Source organism: Eretmochelys imbricata, chromosome 8 (genome assembly GCF_965152235.1).
Source record: "Eretmochelys imbricata isolate rEreImb1 chromosome 8, rEreImb1.hap1, whole genome shotgun sequence".
NCBI lineage: Eukaryota > Metazoa > Chordata > Testudines > Cheloniidae > Eretmochelys > Eretmochelys imbricata.
The window spans coordinates 78,777,652-78,790,816 of record NC_135579.1 but is presented as its reverse complement, the minus strand read 5'-3'; the positions used below and the strand labels follow the sequence as shown (position 1 = coordinate 78,790,816).

Below are 13,165 nucleotides of genomic sequence, written 5' to 3'. Positions count from 1 at the left end.
TGATCTAAAGCAAATGGGATCTTTCCACTGACTTCCAAAAGGTTTTTGGATCAGGCCCCCAGTTACGGTGAAATGCTTTTTATCCAGTTCAAATTGCCCTCATAATGCCAGATTTTTGCCTGAGTCCTATGCAACTGCACAATTCTTTGGAGGCCTCACAAAATCTTCCTTCCTTTGTGTCCATTGCGCAGAATAGTTTCGGTCTTTGTACTCATTTGAAAGCAAGGACTGTGAGTGGCTTAGCACTTGGTCACTTTTGGTTGGCTATGTAAAGAATGACATGTTGCACCCTCTTAAGGGTCACAGTCATTGTGCTCCCCCAGGCACTGGGGTTGTGGCAGGAAGCATTGTGCCTCCCTGAGCGCCCTTTCCCAGATTTCTTACTGGGATGGTCCACAGGATCCATAAATAGTAAGGCAATAGCTTTATTGCAATATACAACCCTTAGTTATTTTACATTAAGTGCATCATCAGGCTTGTGAAATACAGACAAGAAAAACTGGACTTAGGTTCTTAATTAGGTAAGTAAAACCAGGAATATTTCACATCTATTATGAAAAATGAAGACTACCTTTGAGCCATCTTTCCCTTGAACACCATCTTCTCCTGGGGATCCTGGTTCACCCTAATTTTGAGAAGAAATGAAACAAAGTTACTACCACTTCCAAATCTCTGAAGGAGCTCTCTTAATTGGGTCAGAGTTGCCTGGGAAGAATTTGTGCTGTTTAGCATTACATGCATTTTCGAACTGAAATCAACAGATTTTTTTTAGACAAATTTTTTGTTGCTGAGATTCTTTATTTTTTTGTCTTCATTAGAATGTAAGAATGGCCATACTGGGTCAGACCAATGGTCCATCTAGCCCAGTATCCTGTGTTCTGACAGTGGCAGGTACCAGATGCTTCAGAAGGAATGAACAGAGCAGGGCAATAACTAAGTGATCCATCCTATCATCCAGTCCCAGCTTCTTGCAATCAGAAGTTTAGGGACATCTGAAGCATGGGATTACATGCCTGACCTTCTTGGCTAATAGCCATTGATGGAGTTATGCTCCACAAAATTACCTAATTCTTTTTTGAACCCAGTTATACTTTTGGCCTTCCCAACATGCCCTGGCAAGTAGTTCCACAGGTTGACTGCGTGTTGTGTGAAGAACTTCCTTTATGTCTGTTTTAAACCCACTGCCTATTAAGTTAATTGCTTGATCCCTAGTTTGTGTGTTATGTGAAGGGGTGAATAACACTTTCTCATTCACTTTCTCCTCACCCGGCATGATTTTACAGACTATCATAGTCATCTTCTTTTTAAGTTGCTCAGTCCCAGTCCTTTTTCTCTATCTCTGTGTATGGAAGCTGTTATTATGTCTAATAACTTTTGTTACCCTTCTCTGTGCTTTCTCACATTCTAAGATTTTTTCTGAGGTGGGGCAACCAGAACTGCACGCAGTATTCCAGGTGTAGGCGTGCCATGGATTTATATAGTGGGTTTATAATATTTTCTGTCTTCTATCTATCCCTTTCCTAATAGTTCCTAATATTGTGCTTTTTTGACTGCCACTTCCCATTGAGTGGATGTTTTCAGAGAACTAGCCACAATGACTCCAAGATCTCTTTCTCGAGAGGTAACAACTAATGCAGTTGTTCATTACCTTAGGGAATAAAACTCAGAAGTCTGTAAATCTGAAATGCAGTAAGGTATAGGTCAGGACTCCTACAGTTACAACACTGTGAAATTTCAGATTTAAATATCTGAAATCATGAAATTTACAATTTTTAAAATCTTATGATCATGATATTGACCAAAATGGACCATGAATTTGGTAGGTCCCCATTACTAGCTCAGTTATATATATCGCTCAAGATCAACACTGTCCATGAAAAAATCATCACTTACCAACAGTTACAATACCAGGGTATTTTAGGTTCTGCAATATTTGTCTTTATTAGGGTCTGATCCTGAGAGAGACTGAGCACTCATAACTTTGCCTTCACAGCAAATTGCAGGTGTACTGCACCGTAGGAAATAACTTTGTGGTATCTGAAATACAGTGGTGTGATAAGTGTTGACTTTTTAATGCTGAGTTTACTTTTCTCCAAGGATCAGCAGAATCTTGGAACCTATTTCACTTGGGATTTTCTAGTCTAAAGGAAGAAAACGGGGTGTTGATGAATTGATGGAATGTACAATTACATTCTAAAGTTTAAGTTAGAAAGGGTCTTGCTTATATTCTTGTCAAAATCTTTCTAGAGAAAATCTGTCACAAACTATATCACAGCTTCACCACGTTTTTTGAAAAGTCCCAGGGATCAACCAAACAGAGAAAGAGGACCAAGGCTGGGGAAGAACAGGATTAACAGACACAAAGACCTAACCTAATCTAAGTGAAAATTTATTGGACATGCAGAGAAAAATCTCTAGCCACTGGAAACTAACTCGAAATGGAAAGACAAGGCTAGGCAAAGTGGTTCTACACTGAAAAGACAAAAAAGAAAGGCAAAAAATGCAATAACTCCGTAACAGGTAAAAAATGAAACACTTTGCACAAGTTAGAAAATTGAAAAACATTAAAAATAACTAAATAGCTCTCACAATTGATACATTCTTAAAACTGCTCCCTCTCCCATATCAGACCCACCTCATGCGCTGATACTTGGACAGTCCAAAGTTTAAGACTACATTAGGCATTGTTGTTTTTCCTTATCAACAAAAGGATTTTTCTTTGGACTGATATTGTGTGTTTCACTGCATGCCTCTGTGTGTATGTATGTTATGTATCTATCTAGAAGTAGTAATAATACTTAGCATTCATTGAATATATTAAGCAGAAGTGCTTAATGACTTCTTTGTTACAGTTTTCACTGAGAAGTTTGGTGGTGATTGGACATACTGACATAGTGAATGCCAGTGAAAATGAGTTTGGATCAGAAGAGGCTAAAATAAGGAAAGACCAATTTAAAAATTACTTAGACAAATTAGATATCTTCAAGTCACCAGGGCCTCATGAAATGCATCCTAGAATACTCAAGATGCTGACTGAGGAGATATCTGAGCAATTAGCAATTATCTTTGAAAAGTCATGGAAAACTCGAGAGATTCCAGAAGACTGGAAAAGGGCAAATATAGTGCCAATCTATAAAAAGGGAAATAAGGACAACATGGGGAATTACAGACCAGTCAGCTTAACTTCTGTACCTGGAAAGATAATGGAGCAAATAATTAAGCAATCAATTTGCAAACATCTAGAAGATAATAAGGTGATAAGTGACAGTTAGCATGGATTTGTCAAGAACAAATCGTTTCAAATCAACCTGATAACTTTCTTTGACAGGGTAACAAGCCTTGTGGATAGGAGGGAAGCCGTAGACGTGGTATATATCTTGACTTTAATAAAGCTTTTGATACTGTCTCGCATGACCTTCTCATAAACAAACTAGGGAAATACCACTTAGATGGAGCTACTGTAAGATGGATGCAAAACTGGTTGGAAAACCATTCCCAGAGAGTAGTTAGCAGTGGTTCACAGTCATGCTGGAAGGGCATAACGAGTGGGGTCCCACAGGGATCAGTTCTGGGTCCTGTTCTGTTCAATATCCTCATCAACGATTTAGATAATGGCATAGTGAGTACACTTATAGTTTGCGGCTGATACCAAGCTGCGAGGGGTTGCAAGTGCTTTGGAGGATAGGATTAAAATTCAAAATGATCTGGACAAACTGGAGAAATGGTCTGAAGTAAATAGGATGAAATTCAGTAAGGACAAATGCAAAGTACTCCATTTAGGAAGGAACAATCAGTTGCACACATACAAAATGGGAAATGACTACCTAGGAAGGAGTACTGTACTATGGAAAGGGATCTGTGGGTCATAGTGGACCACAAGCTAAATATGAGTCAATAGTGTAATGCTGTTGCAAAAAAAGCGAACATCCTTCTGGGATGTCTTAGCAGGAGTGTTGTAAGCAAGACATGAGAAGTCATTCTTCCACTCTGTTCCATGCTGATTAGGCCTCAACTGGAGTATTGTGTCCAGTTCTGGGAACCACGTTTCAGGAAGGATGTGGACAAACTGGAGAGAATCCAGAGAAGAGCAACATAAACAATTAAAGGTCTAGAAAACATGATCTATGAGGGAACACTGAAAAAAATGGGTTTGTTTAGTCTGGGAAAGAGAACACTGAGGGGGGACATGATAACAGTTTTCAAGTACGTAAAAGGTTATTACTAGGAGGAGGGAGAAAAACTGTTTTTCTTAACCTCTGAGGATAGGACAAGAAGCAATAGGCTTAAATTGCAGCAAGGGAGGTTTAGGTTGGACATTAGGAAAAACTTCCTAACTGTCAGGGTGGTTAAGCACTGGAACAAATTGCCTAGGGAGGCTGTGGAATCTCCATCATTGGGGATTTTTAAGAGCAGGTTTGGAGAACACCTGTCAGGGATGGTCTAGATAATACTTAGTCCTGCCATGAGTGCAGGGGACTGGACTAGATGACCTCTCAAGGTCTCTTCTAGTCCTATGATTCTATGATTATCATCTTCAAAGAATTTTTACAAACATTCAACGCCCCTCAAAAGTTGGTAAGCTGATGGAGAATCTGAGGCAAAGAGAGGTTAAGTGACTTGGAAAGTGTGTCAATATCAGAGCTAGGCTTAGAACTCAGGAGTTCTTGACTCCCAGTCCTGTGCTTAGACCACCTCACTCTCAGTGACACCAGATACTTTTTAAAAATCCAGTCTTTACTCATTTTAATTAAAATGCTTTGAGAAAATCATATTCTTAACCTTATTGTTATTTCCACAAATTAAACCCACTCTCAGATATTTTAGTATGATAATTTATGCTCTTTTAAATTAACCTGTTACAGTGTTGCCAGTATTATTTTTAAATGGATCAAAGACACATTTTATTCAATTTCTCTCACATATAGAGGTCATTCAACTTGACATTTCTGAAATTCAAAACATTCTCCTTTTTGGAAACAGAATCATATTTTTCACCCACCCTTAAACCTTGTTCTCCTGTTTCTCCAGCATTGCCAGCAGGTCCGATGTCTCCCTGGAATATGCGATATGAAAATTAAACTATTAAACTGCTGGGAACAAATTGTCTCTAATGAGGATGAGGATTACTGATGATGATGGGTATTCTTTGACATTTTCTTTCTTATTGCTTAATTGCCCAATAAGCTAAATCAACAACAGAGAGTTGATTTGCTTTTACTTAATTCAGCGAAGAATGCAACGTGGAAGAAAACAATCCCACTATCTACCTTTGCACCTGGTTCTCCTTGCAGGCCAGGCTCTCCCTCTGGGCCAGGAGGTCCCTATATGGTACAGAAGCTACTGTTACACATTGTCACCAAGAATGGTTTTACAACTATCAAATAAAACAGTAAAGATCCAAACACAAAAACTATGTGATGCACTAGGACAGTTACATGACTGAAAAACAAAAGGAAGTTGTGTTCTTTGTCCTAGCCTGAGACATGCGGTGTCAAGGGAGAATGCAGTATGGTAGAGGTTCAGGAATACACCACAGACTCAACAGAATCGTTAATCCCATATCCTTCATAATGAAACACATGTAGTATAAGCACAACTCTACATTTTGCAACCTTGTTCCCAGATACCGACTTACAATTCCAGCAGTTTTTACACCACGAGCCAAATGCATGTTTAGGAGGATCTATGGGTAGGTCCACAACCTACAGAGTTATTGGCACCAGATTGTTTCTTTCAGAGTTTAAATTTTAATAGTAATAAAAATAATAATACAAAACAGATCAGAAGGGCATGGTTATGGGTGTTTGACAAAGAACATTTTTTTTTGAATGAGCCAAATGTAATTAGTTGTGAATGAGCTCACTCCTCAGCTACTTCATTGCAAATGTGGCTAATAGCTCCTCTCATGTTTCTTTCAAAGAGATATTAAAAAACCCAAAACCAAACTCCCAAAACAGGACCACAAGCAAAGTAGAGAACTGCATGCCATTGCTTTTTCATGCACCACTAGGAAGTGACATAACGACTTGAAGAGTCGTTATCAGTGGTTTGCTGTGAAACTGGGAGGCTGTATCTTGTGGAGTCTCGCAGTGGCCTGTTGTGGGTGCGCTACTATTCACTAATTTTTAATGCATGACTTAGAGAATGGAGTGGAGAGTATACTGATAAAACTTGTGAGGACACCCAGCTGAGAGGGATTACAAGCACTTTGGAGGGTAGAATTAGAATTCAAAATGACCTTGATAAATTGGAAAGTTGGTCTGAAATCTAAAAGAGGAAATTCAATAAAGACAAGTGCAAAGTACTACACTTAGAAAAGCAAAATAAAATGCACAAATACAAAATAGGGAATAACTGGCTAGGCAACAGTACTGGATCACAAATTGATTATGAGCCAATAATGTGACACAGTTGCAAAAAAGTCAATATCTTTCTGGGGTGTATTAACAGGAGTATGATACGTAAGACACAGGAAGTAACAGTTCCACTGTACTCAGCACTGGTAAGGCCTCAGTTGGAGTGTTGTGCTCAGTTTTGGGCACCATATTTTATGATATGGACAATTTGAGAGAGGCTAGAGGAGAGCAACATAAATAATAAAAGGTTTAGAAAACCTGTTCTATGAGGGAAAGTTAAAAAAACTTGGCATATTTAGAATTGAGAAAAGATGACTAAGGGGGCCTTGATAATGGTCTTCAAATATATTAAGGGCTGTTATGATGAGGATGATGATCAACTGTTCTCCATGTCCACCGAAGGTTGAGACAAGAAGTAATGGGCTTAATCTGCAGAGAGAGAGATTTAGCTTAGATATTCTGAAAAGCTTTCTAACTATAAGGATAGTTAAGCACTTGGAACAGGTTACGAAGGGAGGATGTGGCATCCCTGTTATTGGAGGTTTTAAAGAACAGGTTAGACAAACATCTGTCAGTGATGGTCTATGTGTACCTGGTCCTGCCTCAGCAGGGGGGGATGGACTAGATGTCCATGGAGTCCCTTACAGCTCTTAAAATTCTAGTTGAAAACCCCCAGCCCTGGATAGGTGAAAACTGATTAATTGCAAAGGGAATGGTGTTGCTTCTGGGAAAGTGCTGCATTCAACAATGTACCATTGTCCTTCCAGATGAAGATACCCTGAGATTAGGTTTGCAGAAGCCACTGGCATCATTACATCCTTTTTTTCTTTCAAATTATTGTTTGCAACAGCCATAAGCAATGGAGAATCTCTTAATTACACATGATATTCAAGTTCACTGTAGGTAACAGAAATATAGTTTTTGAATACATTAATAAGGTACATTCTGTGGCTTAAGTTTCTGTTGAAATTTATTATAAATAAATAAAGACAAAGCATAAAAAACTCACCTCAAAACCCATTTCTCCTATAGGGCCAGCATCACCTTTTTGTCCTCTTGGGCCCTAGCATTGAACAAAATCTTCTGTATGTATAATTCAGTTATATTTAGGAAATACATAATATTAACCATATAATATAATAGACTATTTAAATGTATCATGTTTAACTGCCAGCTGGCATAATCAAGTATATCTTATTTTGCTTCATCACTGTGATTCCTTCCAAATTCTGTGACTGATGTTAGTCCCTGTAAGAGCACATTGTTAACAGCAGTGAAGACTTCATTGCCTCTCTTGACATAGTCTAAAAGTAGATTTCAGAAGGATAGCACTGGTCTCTCTTCTCTTGAGCCAGAAGAGAATTCTAATCTAAACTATATTCTTCTCTTGATTAATGGAGACTTTGTTTAATTAAGACTTATTTAATTCTTTGTCTGGTTTGTTTTGCAGAAAAGCCTACAGTCTGGTATGGAATTAACTGAAAACAACTCCTGTATGTTTCATTTTATGGATTTAACAATGTTTACACAGGACAGTCACTGAGGTGTAAGGGACTGCAGACTGGAGCCTTTCTGGCAGTTTCAGTAAGTAACTATACTATGAAGCAGTGTTCTCGTAAGCCAATATATTATAGGTAAAGACACTGTAACATCTAAGGGAAATGCATTTCTAAAGCAGTGTGCGTGAACTAAGCGTACAACTCCAGTTATCCATACTATGTAACAGTGAGATTTGTGTGCCTAACTTTCAATTAGAGTTAGCTTCTAGACATCTAAGAACTCCACCCCTTGGCCCAAACTCTATAATAGGACAAACCAAAACCCCGGATGTAGTCATCCCTGATCTCTGGGGACATTCAGAATCAGATCCAGACCTGAACACTGTGGTCTGGGCCCATCTATATTTTAAAGAAACCCCTTCAATGCTAAAGTAAACAAGATTTTTGGTGCTACATCTATATGTGCAATATAAGCCTTCCAAGCAGCTAATTTCTCTGTACACCTTCTCAGGACATGGATTGCACATGTGGTCTTGCTGTTCCTGTTGACTTACTAGTATTAATAAAAGCAGCCTTTTCCTCTTTTCTGGCACCGGAGCTAATTAGATATTGCTGGGAAGATTTCAACAGCGGTATCCTTAAATTACTCGGCAATGTCATTTAAGTACAATCAACAACTAAGAACTGCAATGAATACACTATTAGGGATCTATCCAGGCTGAACCAGGATTGCCTTGGTTTTGGCTTGCAGCACCTCCGTAGTCTTCCTCAGCTTTACTGTTATAAAGCTTAAGTCTGATTTAGGAGCCAAACATCTCCCCATATTCCCACGGAGCTCAGACTGCTGGCTTGGCAATATACCACTCCCGTGGAACACCAGAAGCCAAACAAATCCAGGAACATTTTGAATAATGCTGAGACCGCTTTCAATTCTAATCAAAAGACAGTTTGTAACCAATTACTGTACTAACAGATGTCTGACACTTAGGTGAAATGAATCCTTTACTTTACATTAAACAAACTAAATTAAATTGCTAAACAAACTTAACAATTTAAGGATTTTTCTCTAAAAATATTTCCTTACTTTTTGCAGAGAAGCCAGTGACAGGGCCTCTGAAGCTACCTTACATGCAGCAACCCACTGACTGAGGAAGAAGGCAGACTGCTTGGATAAATCCTCAGAAAAAAACATTTTATTTTGCAATATCCTGTGTCATTTACTTAGCCCTCTTTGAAACTATACACATTCTCCAACCAAATCCACTTAAATCTCTGACATAAATATGCAAATAGTCAGCTCCTGGACACAATTGAGACTTTTCTTAATTGCTGCATTTCACTCATAAATGCTACAATGATCAGCAGAGTAGAAATGTAGATTGACTAGAGTACAGCAGATGGCTTTAGATTACATAAGTGTGCTTGCTGGCCCATATATAAACATGCAAATCAGACAGCTGGCAGTATAGTGGGAGGATGAACTACGCATACTATGCTTTAGAATTTGTAAGGCTCTCAGATACCACAGATTGGAGCAAAGTATAAATTGCCTAGGCTGGTAGGTGAGTTAGACTAGACTAGATCAGATTAGATGAAAGACACACAATGAAGGGGATCCAAACTAATAATAATATACATTAGAATACACAATGTTTTGTGGAGATTTTCTATAAACTGAAATCTATTTGTTTTTATAAGATAGCTATCTACTTTCAGCAGGAAGTGAGTTAGAATATGTAGATTAAAATGTATCAAAGAAAATTTACTTAAATTATTTATCTTAGGCTGTCAGAATTTTTCCACTGTTTTAGCCAAAATAATTACATTATGACCACCTGCAGGCATCCATGTCATCCTATGGAATTTATAGGCATCTGTTCAGCACTTGAAAGAATACAGAGTACTGTAAATCTTAAGATTATATCAACAATGTACTTTTATGCCATTTGCGACAAGAAGCAATATTTCATAGGCAATAAAAATAAAATATAAAAAGTTATTTGACAAGTTTTTATGTTTTGCAAAATAAAATGGCAGCCTTCTAGCGAGTCCCACCACAAAAACACACACTACTGCATTATATTTATAAACTTGCGACTTGGCTTTAGAGTTGTTGATGTAACAGCATTCTTGCTGTGTTTATACCTTCCAGCCCATTGTATATAGTTACTGCCTCTCTATATGGTTTTTTGTTATAGTATTAGCCACATAAAAGTGTGGGGGGCTTTGTAATAATAAAAATAAGAACAGCAAACCATTCAGGAAAAGAATGCCTGAAGTTTATTAAAACAGACTCTTTTTTGTTAGAGCAGCAACCTGCTAAGTATATGGGGTTCCAGAATAACTAGCATAAAACTTGGCTGAAAATAACAAGGAAACCATCACTGTCTATGTTTAAAGTTCTATTTACATACTACATCATATAGTATGTCTGTCTCTAAGTAGTGTGAAGTCACATAATACAATGGACCAGATTCTGCCACTGTTACTCATGTTGAGCTACCCAAAAGAAAGGGCTGCAGAATCTGTTCCAAAGTAGTCTTCATGCAGTTTCCAAAAGTAGTGACAGTTCCAAACCTTGATAGAGTGGAAGTCGAGTTATCAGGAAATTAAGTACAATATATAAAAAGCTTTATTAGGAAAGTATGGTGATCAACTTACTGGCTCTCCCATAGGGCCTCTGTCACCCGTGTTTCCAGGAGGTCCGGGTAAGCCCTAAGAGAAACAAAACCAATAGGAAAAAGATCTGTTTCAAATTCTGTAAAAAGCCACTTCCTTCCCACTTCTGTACACCCAGCAACTCCCTCAAATAATCCCTCTAGAAACGTGCTTAGCTTTCTCCTTTGTGATCTGTGTTATCACGTCAGCTCTTGTGATTCATGAGTGAGCTGAAGCCTGCTTGTGCTTCATTTATTTGGGGGTGGCTGGTTTGCTGATTTGCCATTTCAAACCTTAACAGACTCCTTACTTTTCATGTGACCTAACAGTGTTAAGGGACTCTTTGTCCCCCAGACAGTATATGTGGGATTAATTGGACAAGTCTCAGGCTTTACACCATAGCAACACACGCAAGTTCTACTCAACTGTTTGACAGAACCCTATTTGCATCCATGAAGAGGAGATATAGAAGCATAATGGCAACCTTTAACACTCTGCAATAACTTCACTTGTTCCTACAGACAATATCTCTTCAACCTAATGCTGTTTTGCTTTATTTGTTCCTTTGGTATAAACACCAAAGTCCATGAAGAAATGAAACACTGAGCTCTCTACATTATTTTTTGTCTGTCACAGATCACTAAGAGAAAATGCCCCGCAGATTCATTAAGGGTCCTTGGGAACAGAAGAGAAAAAAACAGAAGAGATGTTAGAAAGCAAGAAGCAGCATCCACTGTGCTGCAGCAGTAGAAACAAGACACATTCCTGCCCTATTGTTTAGACAGGTTTATTGCCTGCCTGGGGAATAAGACATAGTCTGCTTAGAGTCACTCATGGGACTTCCTTAGCTATTTCTTTGACCCTGTTTGGCAGATGAACCCATCTTTTCATCCAGTGTGGTGGTGCCCAGCAATTGTAATCTCAGAAGTGGGTATATTGTACATTGGAGTTTTGTGAGGCCACACTCAGTTTCTCAGTCAAAATCCACTCTGAGTTTGAAATCGGAGTCATTTATACAGATACGAAATAGAGTGAGCTAAACAAAGGCAAGTAGAGTTAAATACTCAGTGTATTTATTGAGTCTGAAACAGAATTTAGACTTAAGTGCAGCTATATAAAACAGAACCCTTGGGCCAACCTACCCTGCAGAATCAGCCGTAGTTCACAGATTAATACATCAGAAATGGGGGTTTCCTCTGCAGCAGGGGTGCTGGAAGAATTTGTATAATGGGAGTGCTGAGAGCCGTTGAACCAAACTGTGAACCCTTTATATGATGGAAACCACTTCAAGTCAGGGGGTGCGAGAGCACCCCCAGTTCCAGCACTTATGCACTGTAGTGGAATTAAAGACTATCACCAAGTAAAAGGGAATATCAAGAGAATACCATCTTGAATTTATATAGTACCTTTCATCCCAATGGATCCTCAAGAACTCCATAAATAAACTGAATTACATCTACTGTATATATAGAGGTCACCCGGCACTGAAGTGACTTCTGGTTTGAATGACTGCAATATCAGGCAACAGTGTAGAACAGGAAATAATGAAGAATTCCATACCTGACTGAAATTGAAGGGGCAATTTCTACTCTGGCAAAAAATGCCATGCGGTCCTTCACAACCACGAGTGGTCAGGACCTCAGTTTTACATCTCACCTGAAAAAGGATGTGGTTTACAACTATGTGAGATTCCAAATTTGTTGAAACCCTAACACTTAAATATTTAAATAGAAAGTTGCTCAGCGACTGAAGAGAGGTCGGGCAAGGTATCTTCCTTGTCATTCTTTTCCTTCTCTTATTGAGGGATGCCATTTCAGTGTGTTTTCTATATGACCTCTCTACTTGTCAGCAACCACTGTGGCTTCATACTCCCTCCAAGTGAATGGTGTGACATGGTACACACAATACTCTGTGGAACAACTGACAGGGGGCAGCAAATTTCCAATTCTCTAGACAAACAGGCAAAGCTATGAAGTGGCCCTGATTAAAATGGCAACCAACATTATTAGTCTTAAGTACATAGCATTGCATTGCTAATATGATTGGTATTATTCTCTTGCCTTTGTTTTCCTTACTTCTTTTCGATTAGCTCACCACCCTTGAAAAGTCACGATAGTGTGACTGGTCTGTTAAACATATTACTATAGGAAAAGGTGTGATTTTCACAGAAGTTTGAGCTTTGTTCTCTTATGGAAAAGCTTTTTTATTGGTATACAGTTCAAAGGAAAGGTGTCCTAACATATAGTTCCAGTTATGTTTATATGACATACATTTTATCCCTGCAACGATCACATAACTCTACGGTAAAAGGTATAAAAGTAACATTTCTTCTATACCATTGCTGCTTTCTCCTCTAAAAATGGCAATAAAACTACTCTAATGAGCATGGCAACTTCTAGCTGTCTCCCACAATTATGCAATAGTGATTTCTTCTGCTGCAATGTTCTTTTAAATTACATCCTACAGACAGTGTCTCATCTGAAAGATTACATTTCTAATAATAGACAGGATTACTATCAGATATTTTCATTCCCGTAACTGCCACTGTTTGACCTTGAGCATGTCACTCTACCATCTGTTTACGCATTAGTTTACGCATCTGTAAAACTCAGATATAATGTCACAGAGGAATTCTGATGCTTTGTAAATTGA

The 13,165-nt window shown here is 38.5% G+C and overlaps 1 protein-coding gene across 1 annotated transcript in view; it reads right to left on the bottom strand.

The window, feature by feature from the left end:
- Positions 1–13,165, bottom strand: part of COL24A1 (collagen type XXIV alpha 1 chain) — a 248,411-nt gene that overhangs the window by 57,389 nt on the left and 177,857 nt on the right. Inside the window, exons 34-38 of the mRNA XM_077825362.1 lie at positions 10,517–10,570; positions 7,366–7,419; positions 5,268–5,321; positions 5,000–5,053; positions 572–625 (exon numbers count right to left, since the gene is read on the bottom strand). Coding sequence (XP_077681488.1) covers positions 572–625; positions 5,000–5,053; positions 5,268–5,321; positions 7,366–7,419; positions 10,517–10,570 — 270 coding nt within the window. The remainder of the gene's footprint in view (positions 1–571; positions 626–4,999; positions 5,054–5,267; positions 5,322–7,365; positions 7,420–10,516; positions 10,571–13,165) is intronic.